This window comes from Oryctolagus cuniculus, chromosome 20 (assembly GCF_964237555.1).
Source record: "Oryctolagus cuniculus chromosome 20, mOryCun1.1, whole genome shotgun sequence".
NCBI lineage: Eukaryota > Metazoa > Chordata > Mammalia > Lagomorpha > Leporidae > Oryctolagus > Oryctolagus cuniculus.
Window position 1 is genome coordinate 46,281,034 of NC_091451.1, and position 26,312 is coordinate 46,307,345.

The 26,312-nt window shown below is 45.2% G+C and overlaps 1 protein-coding gene across 12 annotated transcripts in view; it reads left to right on the plus strand.

Annotated features, from left to right (window-relative positions):
- MARK3 (microtubule affinity regulating kinase 3) overlaps window positions 1-26,312 on the plus strand; it is a 106,601-nt gene that overhangs the window by 37,646 nt on the left and 42,643 nt on the right. For 11 of the 12 annotated variants that reach the window (XM_008248643.4, XM_002721712.5, XM_008248640.4 and 8 more), the window contains 3 exons: window positions 9,952-10,005; window positions 21,033-21,081; window positions 22,175-22,240. In XM_008248643.4, the coding sequence (XP_008246865.1) occupies window positions 9,952-10,005; window positions 21,033-21,081; window positions 22,175-22,240 (169 nt within the window). Of the gene's footprint in view, window positions 1-7,841; window positions 7,995-9,951; window positions 10,006-21,032; window positions 21,082-22,174; window positions 22,241-26,312 lie in introns of those variants that run through there. The other variant, XM_070065439.1, reaches the window with a different exon arrangement.

Here is a 26,312-nt window from a genome sequence, read left to right on the forward strand (position 1 = left end):
GCCTGCGGCGCTAGCACACCGGGTTCTAGTCCCGGTCAGGGCGCCAGATTCTGTCCCAGTTGCCCCTCTTCCAGGCCAGCTCTCTGCTGTGGTCCAGGAGGGCAGTGGAGGATGGCCCAAGTGCTTGGGCCCTGCACCCCATGGGAGACCAGGAGAAGCACCTGGCTCCTGCCTTCAGATCAGCGTGGTGCTCCGGCCGCGGCGGCCATTGGAGGGTGAACCAACGGCTAAAGGAAGACCTTTCTCTCTCTCTCTCTCTCTCTCACTGTCCACTCTGCCTGTCAAAAAAACAAAAAACAAACAAACAAAAAAAACAAAACAAAAAAACACTGTAGTGACTGACAAAAAAGTTAATTATGAAGACAATTTGCCTTGGTTGAAGATTAATAGTGGATTTAGAAGTGAGCAAACAGAAGGGTGAAGGAAACCCTTAGTATTCTGGTAATAGACTTAACTAAAAAGCAGAGATGATCAGCATGCTTTTAATATGACCTGTAGAACAGTTAATATGCAGGGGGAATAAATCCATATAAACCCAAATCCTACAAATTAGAAGTGACTTAATTACACAGATATGAGTACTTATTTGTTATAATAAAATACAGTTAAATTTGCAGTTTTAACCACTTGTAAGCACAGTTCAGTGACGTGAGACACATTTTTAAAAGATTTATTTATTTGAAAGAGTTAGAGAGATCCTCCATCCACTAGTTCACTCCCCAAATGGCTGCAATGGCTGGAGTTGGGCAAATCCGAAGCCAGGAGCCAGGAGCTTCTTCTGGGTCTCCCATGTGGGTGCAGGGCCCAAGGACTTGGACCATCTTCTGCTGCTTTCCCAGGCCACAGCAGAGAGCTGGATCAAAGTGGGATGCTGATGCTGCAGGCTGGGGCTTTAACCCACTGCGCCACAGTGCCAACCCCCATTAAACACATCTGCATTGTTGTACAACCATGGTCACTATTTTTGGGGGATTTTATATTTATAAACTTATCTACTCAATAAAATCTATAGTCCCAAAATAAGTAAAATGCTTTTGCAGTAATTTTTGAACACGTGCAGAGTGGTGGAATATGTTCCTGAACGCCTTCTAAGGTCCAGCAGAGCACCACTTTGTTGTCTTATTTCAGCTCTCATACTGTAAATTATTTATCATCTATATACTGCCACTTTTTCAGAAAATATTTATTTATTTATTTGAAAAACAATTATAGATCAGTCTTCCATTTGTTGATTCACTTGCTAAATGGCTGCAATAGCTGGGGTTGAGCCTGTCTGAAGCCAGGAACCAGGAGCTTTTTCCTGATCTCCCATGTGGGTACAAGGACCCAAACACTTGGGCCGTCCTCTCCTGCTTCCCCAGGTGCATTAGCAGGGAGCTGGATTGGAAGTCGAGCTGCCAGGACTGAAACTGGTACCCATATGGTATACTGATGGCACAGGTGGCAGCTTTACCTGCTATAACACAGTGCCGACCCCACACAAAAAATTTTTTTTTTGACAGAGTGGACAGTGAGAGAGAGAGACAAAGAGAAAGGTATTCCTTTTCTATTGGTTCGCCCTCCAATGGCCGCTGTGGCCGGTGCACCATGCTGATCCGAAGCCAGGAGCCAAGTGCTTCTCCGGTCTCCCATGTGGGTGCAGGGCCCAAGGACCTGAGCCATCCTCCACTGCACTCCCAGGCCACAGCAGAGAGCAGGACTGGAAGAGGAGCAACCAGGACAGAATCCGGCACCCCGACCGGGACTAGAACCTGGGGTGCCGGCGCTGCAGGTGGAGGATTAGCCTATTGAGCCGTGGCGCCAGCCCCCACACAAATTTTTAAAATCTGTGCATGTGAGTAGTTCTTCAAAAAATCTGTGGGAATTTATAGTATGAAAGCACTAAGGGCTCAGCGCTGTGGCGTAGTGGATAAAACCTCTTTCTGCAGAGCCGGCATCCCATATGGATGCTGGTTCGAGACCTGCTACTCCACTTGCTATCCAGCTCTCTGCCATGGCCTGAGAAAACAGTAGAAGATGGCCCAAGCGCTTGGGCCCTTGCACCCACATGGGAGACCCAGAGGAAGCTCTTGGCTCTTGGCTTCAGATCCGCCCGGCTCTTGCCATTGTGGCCATTCCGGGAGTGAACCAGCGGATGCACGATCTTTCTTTCTCTGCCTCTGCCTCTCTGTAACTCTGCATTCAGATGAATAAATCTTAAACAAGCAAAAACTAAGCATGGATTTCAAAGATTTTTTTTGGTGCCAAAGTAAACTAAACCCAGTTTCCATAAACCTTTTAAAGTGCCCTTGTGTACCATTCTTCAGGCTCCTGTTTCTCCTTAAGGGACTCGGGGTCTGTTTTTGATGGGAAATAGAAGATAATGGATGCTTGCTGGGCCCTTTCTTCTAAGGCATGTTGGGAGGTTTCCCATCTCATGCATGAGCTGTCTTATCCCTGTTCTGTGATTGTCTACTTTGTTTCTGGCATCAGGGTAGGTCAGTGTAATTTCCCAGAAGTTTAAAGAGCAAATGACGGCCGGCGCCGCAGCTCACTAGGCTAATCCTCCGCCTTGCGGCGCCGGCACACCGGGTTCTAGTTCCGGTTGGGGCACCGGATTCTGTCCCGGTTGCCCCTCTTCCAGGCCAGCTCTCTGCTGTGGGCCGGGAGTGCAGTGGAGGATGGCCCAAGTGCTTGGGCCCCGCACCCCATGGGAGACCAGGGTAAGTACCTGGCTCCTGTCATCGGATCAGCGCGGTGCGCCGACCGCAGCGCACGGGCCATGGCGGCCATTGGAGGGTGAACCAACGGCAAAAGGAAGACCTTTCTCTCTGTCTCTCTCTCTCACTGTCCACTCTGCCTGTCAAAAATTAAAAAAAAAAAAAAAAGAAAAAAGAGCAAATGACAGGGCCACTCCTCTGTCCTCACCCAGTGAACTCCCTTGGCCTTTGCTATGTCCTTCTCTAGGCTCCACATCCTACTCAACCCTATAGGCATTGGGTCTTCTCTCTGGTCTCTGCCTTTCTGGGGTACCACCAGCGATGCCTGACAATAGCTGCCTGTGTTGTTGACCTCAGTGTCATCTCTGTCTGAGGTCTCCAAGCTCCAGGTCTGGGCCAAAGTTTTTCCAGTGGTTGAATCCCAAAGGAGCTGGGAGGAGGAGGGGATTGGAAGCTTCCCCTCAGGCTTCTTTGCTGCATAGGCCCATGTTATGTTACATGGTGGTGTTGGACTGTCTGCGCATGCAGTGGCTCTTATTGGAATGACTGCTTTCTATAGTTTAATTAACTTGGAAACAAAATATTTAAGTTGGTTCTGCTTGTGAGGCTATTTAACAGAAACAGAATAGGATTTTTTTTTTTTTTTTTTTTGCAGGCAGAGTTAGGGAGAGAGAAAGGTCTTCCTTTTTCCGTGGGTTCACCCCCCAAGTGGCCGAGCCGATCCGAAGCCAGGAGCCAGGTGCTTCTTCCTGGTCTCCCATGCAGGTGCAGGGCCCAAGCACTTGGGCCATCCTCCACTGCCTTCCCGGTCCACAGCAGAGAGCTGGACTGGAAGAGGAGCAACTGGGACAGAACCCGACGCCCCAACTGGGACTAGAACCCGGGGTGCGGGGCCACAGGGGGAGGATTAGCCAAGTGAGCCACGGCGCCGGCCCAGAATAGGATCTTAAGAACAGGAGGAGAATGTTGAGCAGAACCAGAAAAAACTTGTGATTCAGAGTTCAGTCACAAGAATAAAAACCAGGCAGATAAAGATCAGGCAGGAAAAAAAAAAAACATCAGGCAGAAGAGGACTGAAAAGAAAGCATGTTTGAGAGGTTTGGTGGTAAGAAAGAGGAAGACAGAATAGTGGCCAGTAATAAACAGTGTTTCTGAGGGGTTTCTTTGGAATTGGGAGGTCCAGTTGTACCATGTAAAATTACTTACAAAAGTAAAGTTTTGGGGCCAGTGTTGTGGCACAGCAAATTAAGCTGCTGCTTGCAGTGTTGGTATCCTGAGAGCACTGGTTCAAGTCCCAGCTGCTTCGCTTCTGATCCAGCACCCTACTACCATAGCCAGGAAAACAGTAGAAGATGGTTCTAGCACCTGGCCCCTACCACCCATGTGGGAGATCCAGATGGAGTTTCTGGCTCTTGGCTTCAGCCCGTCGAGAGCTATTACCACCTGGGGAGCGAACCAGCAGATGAAAGATCTCTCTCTGTCCCTCCCTTGCTGTGACTCAAATAATTAAAATAAATTTTTAAAAGTTTTAAGAAACCTAATTCATTTGAATTTGAAGTAATTAAAAGTATTTTTCAAAGGTTTATTTATTTTGAAAGAGTTAGAGGGAAAGACCGATCTCTCCAGGTTGAAGCCAGGAGTTTCCTTTGGATCTTCCACGTGAGTGGCATGGCCCGAGCACTTGGCCATCCTCGGCTGCTTTTCCCAGATCGTCACCAGGGAGCTGAATCAGAAGTGGACCAGCTAGGATATGAACTAGTGCCCATATAGGATGCCAGTGTTGCTGGCAGCCACATTACTCACTATGCCACAGAGCTAGCCCCAAATCAAAGTAACTTTTAAAAACCATGTTAGTGTCTGTTAAAATGCCATAAACCTTGTTTCTTAACTATCTTGTCTTCATCTCTAATACGTATTTGGTTCCTGGTGCTGAGTGTTCAAGGCCTCAGTTAACTCAGCAAACATTTACTGAGTACTTTTGTGCAAAGGCTGTAAGGATAAGACATCCACTCCCCAGTTGAGACATTGTGCAAGATAGTCAACATTTGCATATCCCAGCACCTAATATTTTCTTTGACTTGTTTAGTGTATTTTCCTTTGAGCCTTATATTTTCCAGATACAGGATTCAAATTCTTTGTTGTTTTTTCTAAGCGCGCATGCACACACACACACACACACACACACATTTGCTCTCCACCCCTTCCCAGTTCTGATTTACTTCCTCCTGAGGTGAGGTAGTGGTCCTTCTACTCCAGAGTCAGCATCATTGTTGCCTTGCTGTAGTGGTTTTCTGTCTGAGCTCCTCTGGAGGTTAATAGGTTCATAAGAAATAAATAACTTGGGCAAGTACTTACTTTATACCGAGTTAAGTGGTTTTTAAAAGCCTGATTAATATACAGAGTGTGGCTGATTTTAGAGTGATCATGGACTCTGGAAGCTTTTAAGACACTGTTGGAGGTCTGCAAACTGTTTTTGTGCTGTAATGCTATTAAGACATTTGCTTGTGTCATTCGTTATACAAACGTGGAGTTTTCCAGAGGATATATACCAAGTATACAACAAGGATATATAACACAGATTGAAAGTAGAAGCACATGAAAATTTCATTAAAATATATTATATTAAAATGTAGTGGGTGGGGCTGGCGCTGTGGCAGAGTGGGTTAAGCCGCTGCCTGCAGTGCTGGCATCTCAAATGGGCGCCGGTTCGAGACCCGGCTACTCCACTGGGAAAGCAGAATATGGCCGAAGTCCTTGGGACCCTGCACCCGTGTGGGAGACCTGGAAGAAGCTCCAGACTTCTGGCTTCAGATTGGCACAGCTCCAACCGTTGCGGCCATCTGGGACATGAATCTGTGGGTGGAAGACCTCTTTCTCTCTCGCCTCTCCTTCTCTGTCTGTGTAACTCTGACTTTCAAATAAATAAATAAATCTTTAAAAAAAAAAAAGTGTAGTGGGTTTGTTATTTTGAAAGGGATTATAATACTTATTTTAATGTCTCAATTTTCATTTGTTAGATCAACCCACATTTGGGGTCATGAGGACTTTTTTTTTTTTTTTTTTTTTTTTTTTTTTAATTTTTGACAGGCAGAGTGGACAGTGAGAAAGAGAGAGACAGAGAGAAAGGTCTTCCTTTGCCGTTGGTTCACCCTCCAATGGCCGCCGCGGCCGGCACGCTGCGGCCGGCGTACCACGCTGATCCAAAGGCAGGAGCCAGGTGCTTCTCCTGGTCTCCCATGGGGTGCAGGGCCCAAGCACTTGGGCCATCCTCCACTGCACTCCCGGGCCACAGCAGAGAGCTGGCCTGGAAGAGGGGCAGCCGGGACAGAATCCGGTGCCCCGACCGGGACTAGAACCTGTGTGCCGGCGCCGCAAGGCGGAGGATTAGCCTAGTGAGCCGCGGCGCCAGCCACGAGGACTGTTTAAAAAAAAAAAAAAAAAAAAGATTTATTTATTTGAAAGTCAGAGTTATACACGGAGAGGAGAGGCAGAGAGAGAGAGAGAGAGAGAGAGGTCTTCCATCTGCTGGTTCACTCCCCAGGTAGCCACAACAGCTGGAGCTGCATGATCCGAAGCAAGGACTCAGGAACTTCTTCCAGATCTCCCACCTGGGTGCAGGGGCCCAAAGACCTGGGCTATCCTCGACTGCTTTCCTAAGCCATAGCAGAGAGCTGGATCGGTAGTGGTGCCCATATGGGATGCCGGCGCTTCAGGCAGCTGCTTAACCTGCTATGCCACTGTGCCGGCCCCAGTGAGGACTCTGAAGAGTGTAAAAGGGACTGACTGGTGGTGTGAGTCTGTGCCCCACACTTGGTTGCTTTCTTCAGCATGTCTGACCGGATGTGCACTGTCAGGGAGGCACAGTGGGAAGCAGAGCTTCTCCCCTCTTGCGGGGCAGGCTCTTTTGCTGTCCTGGACCTTGGGTGCAAAGCTCAGTTAACTTACATTCCCCAGCCCTGGCAAAGCCTCTCTCATGTGTGTTCTCCTTCCATCTTCAGCCCCCACTGGATCCCTGTAGTCCATAGAAATCATATTTATACAAGTGACAAGCAACCAAGTAAGAGTGCTGGTGCCAGTCCATTTAATAGTTATTAGTAACACTGGTTTTTGGTCCACTTCATAAGATAAATACATCATATAGATAGATGCTAAAATTCTTCCTTCTATATCCTAGTGGCTTTTTGAAATACTGGGGAGTATACTCACCCCCTTTTGAACAAAGACTCAGGAGACCCATTTGTTTCCTTTATATATATTTCTTTTTTTCAAAGATTAATTTATTTGCTTGAAAGGCAGAATTAGGCAAGGTGGGGGAGTTTCCATCCACTGTGACTCAAATAATTAAAATAATTATTATTAAAATAATTATAGGCCGGCGCCGCGGCTCAATAGGCTAATCCTCCGCCTTGCGGCGCCGGCACACGGGGTTCTAGTCCCGGTCGGGGCGCCGGATTCTGTCCCGGTTGCCCCTCTTCCAGGCCAGCCCTCTGCTGTGGCCAGGGAGTGCAGTGGAGGATGGCCCAGGTGCTTGGGCCCTGCACCCCATGGGAGACCAGGAAAAGCACCTGGCTCCTGGCTCCTGCCATCGGATCAGCGCGGTGCGCCGGCCGCAGCGCGCCGGCCGCGGCAGCCATTGGAGGGTGAACCAACGGCAAAGGAAGACCTTTCTCTCTGTCTCTCTCTCTCACTGTCCACTCTGCCTGTCAAAAAAAAAAAAAAAAAAAATTATAATAATGGCTGCGAGATCCAGGGCACAGCTGATCCAGGTCTCCCATGTGGGTGCAGGGGCCCAAGCCCTTGGATGATCTTCTGTTGCTTTCTCAGACCATAACAGAGAGCTGAATCCCAAATGGAGCAGCTGAGACTTGAACTGGCGCACATATGGGATGCTGGCACTGCAGGTGGTGGCTTTACCCCTACACCACAGTGCCAGCCCCCTTTGTACACATTTTATGTGGTTAACCCATAAACTTGTCTAGTACTGGTCGTCATTGGCTACCTCAAGAGTTTTCCTTTTTTTTTTTTTTTTTTTTTTAAATATTTTAAAAGTTTTCAGATTCAGGGACCCGGTGCTGTGGTGTCATAGATTAAGCATCCCATATGGGTGCCAGTTCGAATCACGGCTGCTCCATTTTGATCCAGTTCCCTGCTGATGGCCTGGGAAAGCAGTAGAAGATTGACCGAGTGCTTGGGCCCCTGGGACCACGTGGGAAACCCAGAAGAAGCCACTGGCTCCTGGCTTTGGATTGGCCCACCTCCGGCTATCGCTGCCATTTGGGGAGTGAACCAGTGGATGTAAGAATTCTCTTTCTGTCTCTCCTTCTCTCTGTCTATAACTCTGCCTCTCAAGAAAATAAAAAAAAATCTTAAGGAAAAAAAAAGTTTCAGATTCAGTAGCACTTTGTGCTTATTATACTCTCACTTTGCAGGGCACTGTGGGAGGAATTCTGGGCTATATAAACCCATAAAACTTATTGTTCCTGCTCTAGGATCTCAGAATCAACTCAATTGAAGTGTTAATAAAACGTGAAGAGATTTGCCGTGTTACTATGTATAGTTTAGAAGTGTTTTCATTATTTAATCTTTTTTTCTTTTTTTTTTTAAATAGTATAACCCACTGATGAAAACTTGGGAAATTTTTCATGACACTGAATTTGGCAATGAGTTTTTGAAGATTAATTATTTGAGAGGCAGAGAGTCACAGAGAGAGAGGGAGAGACAGAGAGAGAGGTCCCCCATCTGCTGGTCCTCTCCTGAAATGGCCACAACAGCTGGAGCTGGGCAGATCTGCAGCCCAGTGCCAGGAGCTTCCCTGGGGTCTCCAACGTGGGCACAGGAGCCCAAGCACCTAGGTCATCCTGCACTGCCCTCTGAAGACAGTTACCAGAGTTCTAGATCGGAAGTGGAGCAACCAAGACTCCAACCAGACCATGCCCCATTGCCAGCCCTCTCCTTTTCTGTTTTGTTGTGGGAGACTTAGAAGATATTCTCTTGCCCCCATCTATGTAAGTAAATTAAAGTGTTGGGGCGTGCATCCTGATGCTCAAGTTTTTCTATTATTATTATTTTTACTTTTACTTATTTGAAAGGTAGAGTTAGGGGGTTTTGGGTAGGGAGGCAGGGAAAGAGAGACCTACCATCTGCTGGTTCACTCCTCAGAAGAGGAGTGAACATATCATATGGCCTGGGATAGCAGTAAAATATGGCCCAAGTCCTTGGGCCCCTGCACCCACATGGGAGACCCAGAAGACGTTCCTGGCTCCTGGTTTCGTATCAGTTCACCTCTGGCCATTGCGGCCATCTCGGGAGTGAACCAGCAGATGGAAGGCCTCTCTCTGTCTCTACCTCTCTCTCTAGCTCTTTTAAATAAATAAATAATTTTTTAAAAAAGGAATTTTATTAGGGGCTGGTGCTGTGGTGTAACAGGCAGAGCCACTGCCTGCAATGCCAGCATCCCATATGGGTTCTGGTTGGGGTCCCAGCTGCTCTACTTCCTATCCAGCTCTCTGCTGTGGCCTGGGAAAGCAGTAGAGGATGGCCCAAGTGCTTGGGTCCTGCACTTGCGTGGGACACCAGGAGGTAGTAATGTGCTTATTTGCGGCGCCGTGGCTTATTTGCTTATTTGCTGGCACCGCAGCTCAATAGGCTGATCCTCTGCCTTGCAGTGCTGGCACACCGGGTTCTAGTCCCTGTCAGGGCACCGGATTCTGTCTCGGTTGCCCCTCTTCCAGTCCAGCTCTCTGCTGTGGCCCGGGAGTGCAGTGGAGGATGGCCCAAGTCCTTGGGCCCTGCACCTGCATGGGAGACCAGGAGAAGCACCTGGCTCCCGGCTTCGGATCAGCGCTGTGCGCCGGCCGCAGCGGCCATTGGAAGGTGAACCAACGGTAAAGGAAGACCTTTGTCTCTCTCGCTGTCCACTCTGCCTGTCAAAAAAAAAAAAAAAAAAAAAAGATTTATTTATTTGAAAGAGTTATACAAAGAAGGAGAGAGGGAGAGAGAGAGAGAGAGAGAGAGAGAGAGAGAGGTCTTCCATCCCCTGGTTCACTGCCCCAATTGGCTGCAACGGCCAGAGCTGTGTCAATCTGAAGCCAGGAGCCAAAGACCCTATTTTGAATTATACAGCTTTATGTTTTAAGGTTTTGCAGTTTACTTGCTTTTTAATGATGTCATGTATGTGGATATTTACAACACTGTTACCAGTTAACATTTGTAATTACCGAATTCTTAAAATCTGGAAATGTTTTTTTTCTAGGTTGCCATAAAAATAATTGACAAAACTCAGTTGAATCCAACAAGTCTACAAAAGGTAAGATTGATCTAGTATCCAGTATTTAACTCATTACTTCTAGTGCTAGTTGCCATGTAATTTGTTCCTTAAAAACCTCAGTTGGTATTTTTAATTTATTTTGTTTAGTAAAGCTTCCTAGTCCTCAAATGATTACAACTTCAAATATTTAAAAATGGTTGGGTTATTAAATGTCCTTAATAGCACAAATTGAAGGATCTATTTTAAAATTCAATATTCTAAATACTAGAGCAAAAAATACAGCACAATAATATTTTCATGTAACTGATATTTGCAGGTTTGTATATATTTCTTACAGGTAATGCTGAAATCTCTTAAAATCACTTTGGTGTCATTAAACTTTTTTTTAAGGTTTATTTGGTTTATTTGAAAGAGTTACAGAGAGAGAGAGAGACCTCCCATCTGCTGGTTAACTACCCAAATGGCCACAGTGGCCAGTGTTGGGCCAGACTGAAGTCAGGAGCTTCTTCTGGGTCTCCTACATGGGTGCAGGGGCCCAAGGACTTGGGCAGTCCTCTGCTGCTTTCCCAGTTTCATCAGCAGGGAGCTGGATCAGAAATGAAGCAGCCAGGACTTGAACCGGCACCCATATGGAATGCCAGCATCACAGGTGGTGGCTTTACTCACTATGCCACAACGGTCGCTCCTGCATTAAAAATATTTAAATAAGTGTTTCTGGGGTGGCACAATGGGTTAAGCCGTCACTTGGGATACCCACATCCTATTTGAGGCATAGGTTCAGGTGCTGGGCTCTGCTTTTGATCCAGCTTCCAGCTAATGCATCTTGGGAGATGGGAATGATAACGCCAGTGCATAGTTCTCTACCACCAGCATGGGAGACCCTGGTAGGGTTCCAGACTCCTGGTTTTACATGACCCATCCATAGCTGTTGGGAGCATTTGGGGGAATTAGCCAGTGAATGGAAGGTCTCTTATTGCTGTTCTTTTCAAGTAAATGGAAATAAGTAAAAAATAAACATTTACAAAAGTGTTTCTTTATAAATTGCAGCCCAAAATGGGCCTAAGGCTTTTCCTTTTTTTTTTTTTAAAGGATATGTTTGTTTATTCATTTATTTATTTGAAAGGCATAGGAAGAATTTCCATACACTGGTTCTCTTCCCTAAATTTCTGCAAAAGCCAGGTCTGGGCCCGGTCAAAGCCAGGAGCCGGGAATCCCATCCTAGTCTTCCACATGGATAGCAGAGGCCCGAATACTTAGCCATTATTTACCGCCTTCCCAGTTACCTGCTGCAATGGCCCGGGCTGGACCAGACCAAAGCCAGGAGCCTGGAATTCCATCTAGTTCTCTCCATGTGGATGGCATGGTTCCCAAGCACTCAGGCCATCTGCCGTTGCCCTACCAGGCAAATTAGTAGGGAGTTGGATTGGAGGTGCAGGCAGGACTGGAACTGGTATTCATATGGGGTGCAGATATTGCAGATAGTTGCTTAACTCACTGCACCACATCACTGGCCTCTCAAATAAATAAATTAAAATATATATATATATATTTATTTATTTGAAAGAGTTAACAGAGAGAGGTAGAGAAAGAGAGAGTTGTCTTCCATCTGCTGGTTCACTCCCCAATTGGCCGCAATGGCCGGAGCTGCGCTGATCCGAAACCAGGAGCTGCTTCTGAGTCTCCCACGTGGGTGCAGGGGCCTAAGCACTTGGGCCATCTTCTGTTGCTTTCCCAGGCCACAGCAGAGAGCTGGATCGGAAGAGGAGCACCCAGGACTAGAACCGGTGCCCATATAGGATGCCTATGCTGCACCGGCCCAATAAATTTTTAAATTAAGAGAACCTGTACCTTCAGTGTTGCTCCTTCTTTATAGGGAACTTTTTTTTTTTTTTTTTTTTTTTTTATTTTTTTGACAGGCAGAGTGGACAGTGAGAGAGAGAGACAGAGAGAAAGGTCTTCCTTTGCCGTTGGTTCACCCTCCAATGGCCGGCGCGCTGCGGCCGGCGCACCGCGCTGATCCGATGGCAGGAGCCAGGAGCCAGGTGCTTTTCCTGGTCTCCCATGGGGTGCAGGGCCCAAGCACCTGGGCCATCCTCCACTGCACTCCCTGGCCACAGCAGAGGGCTGGCCTGGAAGAGGGGCAACCGGGACAGAATCCGGCGCCCCGACCGGGACTAGAACCCGGTGTGCCGGCGCCGCTAGGCGGAGGATTAGCCTAGTGAGCCGCGGCGCCGGCCTATAGGGAACTTTTAAATTTATTGTTACACTTGTTTTTGCTTGGCAAAAAATAATATAGCTTGGTATTTGAATTGTACATTGAGAATATTATAATGTTTTCTTTTTTTCACTGAGCTTTTTATTTGTTTGAATGGCAGAGAGTGAGAAACAGAGATGTTTCCCACTAGCTTATTCCAGAAATGCCTTTAATAGCCTTGGTGGTAACAGGGCAAAGCCAGGAGCTTGGAAATCCACCTAAGTCTCCCATTTGAGTGGTAGAGACTCAAGTATCCAAAGTACTGTCTCCTGCTGCCTTCATGGTATACGTTCGCAGGAAGCTGGATCAGAAGTGGAAACTTGACTCAAATGCAGGCGCTGTAGTGTAGCATGCAGGCATGTTAACCATTGAGCCAAATGCCCACTCCTAAAATGTATTTTTAATTGAACTAGTGATTTGTTATTATTTCAAAAAATCATCAAAGAATTAAATGTTTTAAATGGGTTAGATTTAAAGCATAATATGGACCCATTTGCAGCAAAGTAAGAAACTACAAACAAATTAGATCTTTGAGAGAGAGCCACAGGAGTGATGTTAACCAGAGTCACTGTCACAGTTAGTGCTCACTGTGTGCTAGGTGTCCTACGTCTCTGCATGTTATGACCCTTTAGTCAGGGTGACAGCTGGGTATGCACTGTTCCCCCTACTGAGGGAAGAGTGGAGCTGACTAGGTAATGTAGCTCCAGAAGTCATTTTTTTCCCCTTTATGTAAGTAAAGTTTTTTGATTAATCAAATTCTTTTTTAAAAAAAGATTTATTTATTTATTTGAAATGCAGAGTCAGAGGGGGTAGGGGGTCCTCCATCTACTGGTTCACTTCCCAGATGGCTGCAACAGCTGGAGCTGCGCCAATCCAAAGCCAGGAGCCAGGAGCTACCTCCTGGTCTCCCTCATGGGTTCAGGGGCCCAAGGACTTGGGCCATCCTCTACTGCTTTCCCAGGCCATAGCAGAGAGCTGGATCAGAAGTAGAGCAGCTAGGATCCCATATGGGATCCCATATGGGATGCTGGCATTGCAGGCAGTGGTTTTGCCTGTTACTTGACAGCACTGGCTTCTACTCAATTTTTTTTTTTTTAAGATTTTTTTTTTTTATTTGAAAGAATTACAGAGAGAGTTAGAGACAGAGAGCAGTCTTCCATCCGCTGGTTTACTCTCCAGATGGCCGCAATGGCCAGAGCTATGCTGATCCAAAGCCAGGAACCAGGAGCTTCTTCCTCGTCTCCCATGCAGGTGCAGGGGCCCAAGCACTTGGGCCACCTTCTACTGCTTTTCCAGGCCATTTGCAGCAGAGAGCTGGAGCAGAAGAGGAGCAGCCGGGACTCGAACTGGTGCCCTTATGGGATGCCAGTGCTTCAGGCCAGGGCTTTAACCAGCTGTGCCACAGCTCCGGCCCCCCAATCAAATTCTTAATGACTACACACACCTATGATGTTGTGTGTACTTTTCATAGTAATGATTAAGCAATTTTTAAAAATCTGTGTTTTATAGATGAGTGAATTGAAGTTCTCTGAGATTGTAGCTTACTCAGCCATGCAGTGAATTACTGAACTAGCATTAGGACGCAGTGCTGTGATTTCCTGTAGCCTAGCTTACTCGTGCCTTCTTTGAAGAAGCATTCCTAGCATCTTCCCAGTGGGAAGGGCAGCAGAGGAACATACTGATGTACCCCTTGCATGGGATGCATAACCAATACAGTCTTTCAATTCTGTTTTGTTAGTACCAAACACTAAATTAATGTTTCCTGATATTATCCTAATCCTTGGACTCTAGGCTACTAGATCCTCAGGTTTTGGAGAATGGGAGAATTTCTTACATATCATGTGAAATGATATGATAGTACCAATATTTGATACTTTTTTATTTTTGTAGAGTTGTATTATCTATTTGAAAGGTAGAGTGACAGGGAGATACAGATCTCATCTGCTGATTTATTCCCCCAGTGAACGCCAACAACCAGGGCTGGGTCAGATTGAAGCGAGGAGCCTGGAACTCCGGAATCATTCTGTGTGTGTGCTGGTGGTGCACTTGTGCAAATTTTTTTCTTTTTTTTATGGTTTTTTGTTCTTAAGAAAACATTTATTTATTTATTTGAAAGGCAGAGTGACGGAAGGAGGGAGGATTTGAGAATGTGTGTGCACATTTCCATCTGTTTTTTACTCCCCAAGTGGCTGCAATGGCCTGTGCAGGACCAGGCTGAAGCCAAGAGCTTGGAACTCTTACCTGGACTCCCACATGAGTGCCAGGGCACAAGGACTTGGGCTATCTTTTGCTGCTTTCCCAGGTGTATTAGCAGGACGGTGGATCAGAAGTGGAACAACCAGGACTTGAAATGGCATTCCTGTGTGGGATGCCAGCATCTCAAGCAGTGTTTTAACCCACTGTGCTACAAGTCTAGCCTCCTGTGCAAGTTTCTTTTTTTCTTTCTTTTTTATTTTTTAATGATTTGATTATTTAAAAGGGAGAGAGACAGATAGGTGGGCGGGGGGGTCTTCATCTGCTGGTTCACTCCCTAGATGGCCACAACTGATGGAGCTGGGCTGGAGCCAGGAGCCTGGAGCTTCTTCCAAGTCTCCCACTTGGGTGTAGAGGCCCAAATACGTGGGCCATCTTCTGTTTCCGAGGCCATAGCAGATAGCTGGATTGGAAATGGAGCAGCTGGGACTCGACTGGCACCCAAATGGGATGCTGGCAGTACAGGCGGTGACTTTATCCACTGTGCCACTACACCACAGTAGTGGAGGTTTTTTAAGGGTACATACTCAGTAGTAGAATTCTTGGCTCACAGGGAATATTTATCTCCATTTGTTAAAAACCAAAGTGTTTCCAAAGCAGTTGTGCTGATTTATAGTCCTTTGGTGGCATGTAAGACAGGATGCAAGAATGTTCTTCCTTATCATAGTTTTTCTCTAATTTTTTAGTTCTTGCCACTAATCTGGTGGATATTAAAAAAATGATATTTTACTGAGTTTTAATTTCAACATTTTCCTGATTGCTGAAGAGTAACAGCATCTTTTCATATATATATATATATATATATTTTTAAGATTTATTTATTTATTTGAAAGGCAGAGTTACTTCACTCCACTTCCGATCCAGCTCTTTGCTATGGTCTAGGGGAGCAGTAGAAGATGGGCCAAGTCCTTGGGCCCCTGCACCCATGCGGAAGACCCAGGGGAAGTTCCTGGCTTCAGATCAGCTCAGCTGCAGCCATTTGGGGAATGAACCATTAGATGAAAGTCATCTCCCCATCCCCGTTATACTTCTGCCTCTTTGTAGCTCTGCCTTTCAAATAAATAAGTAAATTTTTTTTTAAAAAAGATTTCTTTATTATTTGATTATTTGAAAGGCAGAATGACAGAAAATGAGAGACCGATCTTCCATCTGCTGACCAGACCAAAGCCAGGAGGCAGGAACTCCATCTAGGTCTTCTGTGAAGGTAGAAGAAACCAAAGTACTTGCTTCATCAGCCACTCCCTCCACCCCCTGCTCCAGGCCCATTGGTAGGAAGCTGAATCAGAAGCGGAGTAGGCTGGTACTCAGACAGCACTCCAGTGAGGGATACAGGCATCCCAGGTGGGGACTTAACCTACTGAACTATACTATCTGTCCTCTTGCTCCGGCCTTTTGTTCAATCTCCAGTAGATTCTTATTCCTGTTCATTTTAGAGGATCATTATATATTTGGTATACTATTATATATGACAAATATCTTCACTCTTTTTTTTAAAGATTTTATTTATTTATTTGACAGATTTACAGACAGTGAAAGAGAGAGACAGAGAGAGAGGTCTTCCTTCCATTGGTTCACTCCCCAAATGGCCGCAAGGGCTGGAGCTGCACCCATCTGAAGCCAGGAGCCAGGTGCTTCTTCCCAGTCTCCCATGCGAGTGCAGGGGCCCAAGCACTTGGGCCATCCTCCACTGCCCTCCCAGGCCACAGCAGAGAGCTGGACTGGAAGAGGAGCAACCGGGACTAGAACCGGCGCCCATATGGGATGCTGGCGCCACAGGTGGAGGATTAACCAAGTACGCCATGGCACCGGCCGCGTATCTTCACTCTTGATGTTGTCTTTTGTTGAATAGCCGAAGTTCCTAATTTTAATACAGTTGAATATATCAGACTTTTTTTTTTACTTGGTTTGTAGTTTCTATATTGTCTCTAAGATAATCTTGAGGCTGGCACTGTGGCGTAGTAGAGTTGCTGCTTGCAGTACTGGCATCTCATATAGGCACCAGTTCGAGTCCTGACTGCTTCACTTCTGATCCAGTTCCCAGCTATGGCCTGGGAAAGCAGTAGAAGATGGCCTAAGTCCTTGGGCACCTGCATATGCTTGGGAGACCCAGAAGAAGCTCCTGGCTCCTGGCTTTGGATTGGCTCAGCTCTGGCCATTGTGTCCATTTAGGCAGTGGATGGAAACCCACCCCCACCCCCCACCACCTCTCTAATAAATAAATAAATCTTAAAGAAGGAAAGAAAACCTTCCCTGGGGATGGCATTATGAGGCAGTGAGTAAAGCTGCTGCCCCGTGTGCCCCAGTGCAAGCCCTGGCTCCTCCACTTCCGATCCAGCTCTCTGCTAATATGTCTGGGAAGGCGGTGGAAGATGGCCCTAGTACTTGGGCCCTTGCACTCAATGTGGGAGACCCAGAAGAAGCTTCTGGCTCCTGGCTTTGGACTGGCCCAACTCTGGCTATTGCAGCCATTTAGGGAGTTCACTAACCAGCAGGTGAGAGATATCTCTCTCTGTGTCTCTTCCTGCCCCCCCCCCCAACTCTTCCTTTCAAATAAGTAAAATTTAAAAACAAAAAACTGAAGAAGAAAAGCACCAGATAGAGAATAATTTAAATTATAAGGGAATCTTTGCAAATAAGTAAGAATACCTGAAGAAATAGGTGTTTCTGTACACTTAAGTTACTGAAACTAAGATAACATTATACATGTAAAGCAACTATCTAGCTCTGCTTCAGATATGCTAGACACTTGATAACTTTACATTTTGCCTCTTCCCCATCCTCCTTGTTTCTTTTGGCATGGATTTCATTAACTCATTTGCTTTCTGCCAATTTCTACCTGATAGATCATTCTGATAGGTAAATATATGAAGTTATTTTGGTTATATCCTGACACTACCCTACATGGGAATCTTTTTTTTTTTTTTTTTTTTAAAGATTTATTTATTCCAAAGGCAGAGTGACAAAGAAGGTGACAGAGGGGGTTATAGGGTCTTCTAGATCTTCCATTCTCTGGTTTGCTCTCCAAATGCCTGCAGCAGCCAGGGATAGGCCAGGCCAAGCCAGGAGCCAGGAATTCCATCCAGGTCTCCTGCACAGGTAGCAAGAACCCATGTACTTGGGCCATAATCTGCTGTCTTTCCAGGCACATTAGCAGGAAGCTGGATCAGAAATGGAGGACTGGGACTCAGACCAGCCGCTCAGTATGGTTTGCAGCTTCCCAAATGGCAGCTTAACTCGCTGTACCACGATGCCCACCCCTATTTGAGAATTTGTGGCCATCTGCTCTGTCTACACAATTAAGCTTTTATTAGTCATCTTTCTATGGCTCCATTTGTCTTTCCTTTGTGTTTTTTTTTTTTTTTCTTTTTAAATATTTCTTTATTTGTTTGAGAGGTAGAGTTAGACAGTGAGAGGGAGAGACAGGGAGAGAGAGAGGTCTTCCTTCCATTGGTTCACTCCCCAAACGGCCCCAAGTGCTGGAGCTGCACCGATCCGAAGCCAGGAGCTTCTTCTGGTCTCAAATGTGGGTGTGGGGGCCCAAGGACTTGGGTCATCTTCTGCTGCTTTCCCAGGCCATGGCAGAGAGCTGTATTGGAAGAGGAGCAACCGGGACTAGAGCCAGCCCCCATATGGGATGCCAGCGCCGCAGGCAGAGGATTAACCAAGTGAGCCAGGCGCCGGCCCCTCCGTTGTGTTTCCACAGTGTGTCGCTGGCATGATTTCTGCTGTGTGTCAGAGGTTCCCAGTGTATTGTATTATGTTAGTTGTCTGCTGCTGTCCAATAAATTAACTCCAAAACTTAGCAAAAGCAAATCAATTCAGTCATCTCCAGTTTTTGCTCCAGAGTTGGAGAGTGACTTATGTGGCTGATCTGATGCCGGCACTCTATAGAGAGGATTTCCTCAGATGTCAACCACACCTACTCTCATCGAGAGAGTTCCGGGGCTGATGGATCAGTTTCCATAGGCTCCTCTCTCATGGCTCTTACCAAGACTGCAGGTCCTCTATGGGCGTGTGTCCTCACTGCCTGTCGTGGGGGCCTATCCACAGAGGTGCTTGAATGTCCTCATTACACTCAGTGAGAGCAGTGTGAGAACATGGTGCCCATTTCAGTACCTGGTCTCTGTAGTTCCCACTGTCACTGTTCCATATTCTGCTGGTTAGGGGTAAGTCACCATGTCTAGCCCACTTTCAAAGGGAGAAATATTAAGTTTTGCCTTTTAGGGAGAGGAATTGGTGGCCTTTTTTTTTTTTTTTTAAAAAAAGATTTATTTGTGGGTTCGGTGCTGTGATGCAGTGGGTTAATGCCTTGGCCTGAAGCATGGGCATCCCATATGGGTGCCGGTTCGAGACCCAGCTTCTCCTTTTTTTTGACAGGCAGAATGGACAGTGAGAGAGAGACAGAGAGAGAGAAAGGTCTTCCTTTGCCGTTGGTTCACCCTCCAATGGCCGCTGCGGCCAGCACACCGCGCTGATCCAATGGCAGGAGCCAGGTGCTTTTCCTGGTCTCCCATGGGGTGCAGGACCCAAGTACCTGGGCCATCCCCCACTGCACTCCCTGGCCACAGCAGAGAGCTGGCCTGGAAGAGGGGCAACCGGGACAGAATCCGGAGCCCCGACTGGGACTAGAACCCGGTGTGCCGGCGCCACAAGGCGGAGGATTAGCCTAGTGAGCTGCAGCACCGGCCTTCTCCACTTCTGATCCATCTCTCTGCTATGGCCTGGGAAAGCAGTAGAAGATGGCCCAAATCCTTGGGCCCCTGAACCCGCATGGGAGACCCAGAAGAAGCTCCTGGCTTCGAATCATCGCAGCTCTGGCTGTTGCAGCCATTTGGGGAGTGAACCATCAGATGGAAGACCTCTCCCTCCTCCCTCCCTCTCTCTCTCTTTGTGCCTCTCCTCTCTTTATATAACTCTTTCAGATAAATAAACCAATCTTTAAAAAAAGAGATGTATTTGTTCATTTTAAAGAATTAACAGAGAAGGGATGTGGGGAGAGAAAGATCTTCCATCCACTGGTTTGCTCCCCAAATGGCCCTAGCCCTGGCTGAAGCCAGGAGTCTCCTTGAGGTCTTCCCACATGGGTTGCAGGGACCCAAACACTTGGGCCACATTCTGCTGCTTTTCCCAGGCCCCTAGCAGGGAGACGGATCAGAAGTGGAGCAGTCAGAACATGAACTGGCACCCATATGGGATGCCAGTGTTGCAGATGATGGCTTTACCTGCTATAGCAAACCTCTGGCCCATATAGATGTATTTTTTTAAATACCACATCTTGGGGTGGCTGCTGAAATGAAATATTCTGAAGCCTCACTTGAGGTGTGGCGATCGGTAGACCCTGAGAAGCCTGCAGTTTGTGGGAGTCCCTGTGTGGTAACTGAAGTGCTCACTTGGAAATTTGCTGCTCTTGTCAAGATGGATCTCTTGGTCTTCCTTAAATAACTGAATTGTTTGCTCCTCTCCATCTGTTTTCACATACACAGAGCACACCTACCGCATGTTCAACTCTAGATACCCATATTTTAAATCCTGCTTCAGTCTGATACCTCCATGGCACACACCACCCTAGACAGAAGCAAGCTCTCTCTCCATTGAATTCCTGTAGTATTCGGTCTTTTTTCTTGCTCTTTGGCTCTAATTCATTTTATTTTGGTCAGCTGCACTGCTAGTAGTAATTTTCGCGGGTTAAGCCTCTGCTGGTGATGCTGGCATCCCATCTTGAAGCATTGGTTCTAGTCTTGGCTGTTTTACTTCTGATCCAGCTCCCTGCTGGTGTGCCTGGGAAAGCAGTGCTTGCCACCACTGTAGGACACCCGGAGTGGGTTCCTGGCTCTTGGCTTCGGCCTGTCCCAGCCCTGGATGTTGTAGGCATTTGAGGAGTGAACCAGTGAATGAAACATTGCTTGCTCTCTCTCTCTCCCCCACCCCATGTGTGTGTGTGTGCGCATCTTCTTCTGTCACTCTGCCTTTTAAATAAAGTAAATAATAAAGACTAAAAGTGGTTGCTTGCATTTGACTTCTCCTGGCAGAAGAACTCTGGCAACATGGTAATAAGCACCCTGCTAGTCAGGGTGGGAATTAGAGTGCTAGGGAGGCTGGCTCAAACCACATGGCGGTCAGTGCTTTCAAGCAGGCATTTAGCAAGCGAATGTGCTCCTGTTGTGTGCCATGGTTGGTTTCAGATGTCTAGTAGTGAAGAGACAGGCATACTTCCTGTATCACCACAACTTGAAAGACATTCTAGGGAAGAAGTGAACAGACATCTGTGATTTAGAACAAATGAGACCCTGCTTAGATAAGTTTTCAAAGAATCTGCTTGAGACTTGAAGGATGAAAAGATTAGCATGTTCTACCAACTGAGAGGAGTTAAGGTGACTAGAAGTGGGAATACCATTTGGTAATAGATTATAAGGGTACTTTTAAGCCACTCCAAACTTTCATGTTAGTCTTAGAACATTAGCAGTGAACCAGATAGCTAAGAGAAAAATTTCTACTGCAGCAGTGGAATATAATGTTTAATAATTTGTTTTGGGAAAATTGTGTCTTTTTTTTTTTTTAGCTCTTCAGAGAAGTACGAATAATGAAGATTTTAAATCATCCAAACATAGGTATTTCTGCTTTTCATTTTTAGGCCTTTGGGGTTAGCCAGCCAACTCTGATTTTCAAGTTCCAGCTTTCCATCAAAAACACTTTATTACTCAATGTATTTATTTTGCCTTTCAAGTAATTAAATTGTACTCTGAATAGTTTCCTACTTACTATGTATCTTTGATAGTAGGTTAAGCTTTCTTAAAATTCCTATTGTGTTAAAATAATTTTTCTAGAAGAGAGAATTTGCATTGGAATATTGGATTTTATTTTTATTTTGCTTGTTTACCAACACATATGTCTTAACTTTGTTAAACATTTTTTAATACCAGAAAATTACACACACCTACCCCTTTTGGGTGAATATAATTCTAAAGTAAATATTAACAAAATTAAGTACATATGCAAAATGACTTGGTAGACTCAGATTCATTTTAGTTGAATTTATAAATAATTATTTCTAATTGCTGTTAATGGTTTTATGAATTAGAAGTAGTAGGAATATTTCTATCAGTAACAAGGAATTGCTATGGCAAAATCACACTTACCCATTGAAAATCATTCTCTAAAGTTCTTTACAGTTAGTTGCACCATTATCTCTTCTACTTGCTTCAAGGAACCCTTGTTCTTACAGAGTTAAGTTTCCCAAGCAACAAAGTACAATTTGGTCCTTAAAGCCTTAAATGACGAGTGAATAGACCAGCACTTGTAGGAGTGGAGTAAATCTGAGTGATTCTGCAAGTGGAGAGAAAGAGAACCACTTGTCCTGTGGCACAAAAGATGGGCTCCTAGGAGGTCAGCGAGCCAGTACATAGCCAGACAGTGGCACAATAGAGCCAGTCCGAGTAGATGCCCTTGGCTAGACTACTAGTGTGCACTGAAGTCACTTTTGTGGGCACCTAGAAAGTCTATTTTTGTGGAATTCCACGCTTCTATAAAACCTTTTCCATTGTTGTAATTTAAGATAAAACTCACTAAATGAAATTTTAAAAAGATGAGGTATTAAAATCTGTAACAGAGAAAAACTTGCTTTTTAATGTTACGGTTTTTATGTGTGGTTTGTGCATATAAACAATTGTTTCTTTTCCTGTTATGTTCTCTCCCCTCCCCTAGTGAAGTTATTTGAAGTCATTGAAACTGAAAAAACACTCTACCTAATCATGGAGTATGCAAGCGGAGGTAAGAGCACTCTAATATATTGAAGTCTTCTTTGTTTTTAAATATTTATTCTATTATTTGAAAGAGTTACACAGAGAAGTAGAGACAGAGAGAGGGGTCTTCCATCCACTGGTTCACTCCCCAAATGGCTGAAACAGCCAGAGCTGAGCCAATCCAAAGCAAGGAGCCAGGACCTTCTTCCAGGTCTCTCACGTGGGTATAGGTGCCTAAGGACTTGGGCCACCCTCCACTGCTTTCCCAGGTACATTAGCAGGGAGCTGGACTGGAAGTGGAGCAGCCAGGTCTTGAACCGGTGCCCATATGGGATTCTGGTGCTGCAGGCCAGGGCTTTAATAGTGCCAGCCCATATTTTCTTTTCTTTGAAAAGAATATACTACTTCACTGCCCATATGGATAATGGTTAAGATTTTTTTCTAACAGCCAGAGTTGTAATGTACTGGCTTAGCAGTTGTGTGGGTTATCACCATTAGGATTATAAATTGATAATATTTAAGTACTTAGATTTGTTTTAATGGATTAAAATGTACATCACATGGAACTTGCTATCCTGTCCATTCACAAGTGTGTGGTTCAGTCACATTGTTGTGCAGCACTCACCATTTTTGGAGCTTTTCCTCCTCCTGAGCTACAGATGCATCCCCATGAAACATTGACTCTCCAGTTCCACTTCCCCAGATCTTGGCGATGACCACTCTACTTCCTGGCTCTATGAATTTGACTCGTCTATAGATGAAGTATAATGGGGTCATAAGGATTTGCCCTTTTGTCACTGGCTTATTTTACTAAGCATAATATCTCCCAGATTATCCATGTTGTAGCATGTTAGAATTTCCTTCATTTTTAAGACTGAATAACGGTTGATTTGGGGTATGTGTGTGTGTGTGTTTATATGTGTACATTTTGTTTATCCCAAATATTGGATTTTTAAATGTATTTAATGGATTGGTCTGTTTGAAATAAATATGTATTCCATGTTATATGTTTTTGTTTATCAGATTTAATATATCATCTTTCCCAAGGCCAGAAATGATTACAGTAACTATATTTTCCTTAAAATAGAGATTAAAGACTGATATATATTTGCCTACTTGGTTGTAAAGCTGTAGGCATTTTCTGAAATGCATGCTGTCTTTTTATGAAGATTCTCATTTTCGGATTGAGGTTGGACTGAGCATATAGTTTCTGATTGTGGGGCTCAGAAGTTGTCCTGCTTATCTGTTCATGTTTATGCCTGACACCGAGCAGGTACTCACAAATAAGGATTAGACTCCATTTGTGATACTATGAACTGCTGGGGACACGTTCTGCTGAATCTGCAGGATGGTAGTTAAACTGTTAGCACCTTGATCTAGGCTGCAAAACCCAGAGATGCAATGTTAAGTCATAGCCTCATTGTGTGAGTTCTAACCATTAAATAAAGGATTGTAAACTTGTGAGGAAGAGTGAGTTACAGGAGATAAAACCTGACTTTCCATGCTCTGACCACTTTTTCACACTTGTAATTCATTGGTAGTTGGTATTTTAAGACCTGAGGAATAATAGGAAGAGCTAGAGACTTAATTTTATAGGACTAAAAAATCTATATGGAATTCTAACCTTCCTACTTGCTTTATAGATAGGCACCCATAAGTAGAGTTCATAAATTCCTCATTGGTGTAACCTCATCAGAGTTCAAGGTGCTTTTTCTTACCTGGTGCCTTCTGAAAGCATCAGATAGTCTCATGATGACTCCATGGTGTTATTAGGAGGAGATGGGGGGACTTTTACCTTGGAGGAAACAGAGGGTGGGGCACCTCACTGCAGTTGTGCTGCTGGGCCTGGACCCCCGCCTCTGACACCAGAGAGCCTCTTGGGGTTTGCAGTTTGTCGCAGTCATCTGTCCCCATCTGTTTCAGGTGCCCAAGTCTTGGACAGTATTATTCTTATGTGAGGGCAAGACAAAAACATCTGAGAGGCATCTAGATCCAGTAGAAGGAAGACAGCCTTTGGAAAAGCCAGATGGGGGTGAATTGAGGCATTGGCCCCTCTCAGCCATGTGTCTTGACAAATACCAGGCCAGCGGAGCTTGCTAACTTCAGAGAGGGGGTGTTAGCCATCTGCTTTGACCAGCGTTAGGGCAATGCTTAATCAGTGGTGGTGGTAGTTTATTGTCTTGAGTGGACCGTTAGTTTTAATGAACTGAACAATGCACTGGCAGTCTTCAAGACATTGTTGTATCCTTGACCAAACAACAAAACGTTCATTAAATTGGCTACCCCTTTCCCTTAATCTTTTTTTAAAAGGTTTATTTATTTAAAAGTCAGAGTTAGAGATCTGCTGGTTCACAACTCAGATGGCCACAATGGCCCTCTCTCCCTATCCCCCTCCCCCCTTCTCCCCTCTCCCCTCTCCCACTCTGCCTTTCAAATAAATAAATTTTTTAAAAAAGGAAAGGATCTAGAAATCATCCAAAACAACTGTCTGATTTTTACAGAGATCATTAAAACTCAGATTGTTCTATGCCAAGGATTTCTTAGCTAATTAGTCACAGGACATGAAGTAGAACTAAGGGCTTTCTAAATTATCCTGGCTTTCTGTTCAACAACACATTCCCTTAACCAGGGCAGGAGTCACTGTTTGCTCTTTTTTCTCTAAATAGCCTTTAGAGATTTTCAGTTCAGTTGCTTAATCTAAGTGTTAATACATTTTTTAATAAAGGAAAAGAGGAGAGATCTGGGTTGAAATCTTGGATTATAAATTTAATTCCTGGGGCCAGCATTGTGGCATAGTAGGTTAAGCCTCTGCCTGTGGTGCTGACGTTCCGTATGGGCGCTGGTTCAGGTCCCAGCTGCTCCACTTTTTTTTTTTTTTTTTTTTTTTTTGACAGGCAGAGTGGACAGTGAGAGAGAGAGAGACACAGAGAAAGGTCTTCCTTTGCCGTTGGTTCACCCTCCAATGGCCACCACGGCCGGCGCACTGCGGCCGGCGCACCGCGCTGATCCGATGGCAGGAGCCAGGTACTTATGCTAGTCTCCCATGGGGTGCAGGGTCCAAGTACTTGGGCCATCCTCCGCTGCACTCCCTGGCCACGGCAGAGAGCTTGCTCCACTTCTGATCCAGCTCCCTGCTAATGGTCTGGGAAAGCAATGGAAGATGGCCCAAGTGCTTGGACCCCTGCACCCACGTGGGAGACCTGGAAAAAGCTCTGGCTTCTGGCTTTGGATCGGTCCAGCTCTGGCCATTGTGGCCATTTGGGGAGTGAACCAACAGATGGAAGATCTCTCTGTCTCTCCCTCTCACTGTAATTCTGTTTCTCAAATAAATAAAGCCTTTAAAATTTTAATTCCTGATTTATAACTTAGTAATTGTGAATATGATTTTGTAGTTTCAGAAATCTCTTAAGAGGTTTATGTTGCACTTGAATTAATCAAAATATTTAAAAATCATACTGATAGGCTTGGACTTCATCTGTGTTACTGTATAGGAACTATTGGGCTTAAGCCATTTTTTTAAAAAAGTTAAAATTGTTTCTGTGTACTGTGCCCACATCCTTAATTGTTTTCACTTATTAACCACTTGTTTTGACATTGTGTACTTTTCTGCAAATAGAAGTTCATTCGCTTAGAGAATGCTGACATTTCACTGAGCTAGCATTTAACTCATAAGATCCTGTGTCATTCAGAAAGCTGTTGTAAGTGTCAGGGTATTTTATGTTGTCACTAAGGTGACGGAGCTACATATGCTGTATGAATAAGAAGCATATGTATTCCTTTCCTCAGAACATTTTCTATGTGATTTTCTATACAAGTATTCTGCTGGTTTCAGAGGTGGTCTTTATTTATGCTAAATTGATAAGCAGTTGGCAGTGCTAACACCCTGTTCTCTAGAATGTCACCTCTCTTCCTCAAGGAATTAATATTGCATAAATAGCTGTAGATGTTTATGGGAAGTTTTTGGTTTTACCTTCCCTGTCTTTAGCCCCCATTTCCTATTCCAATCTGCTCAGCCCAAGCCACTGTCAGGTGTGGTTAAATTATTACATTGAGCTCCCTAGAGGTGTCCTTGTTCCTTCCCTTCATGCTAACCCTCCCTC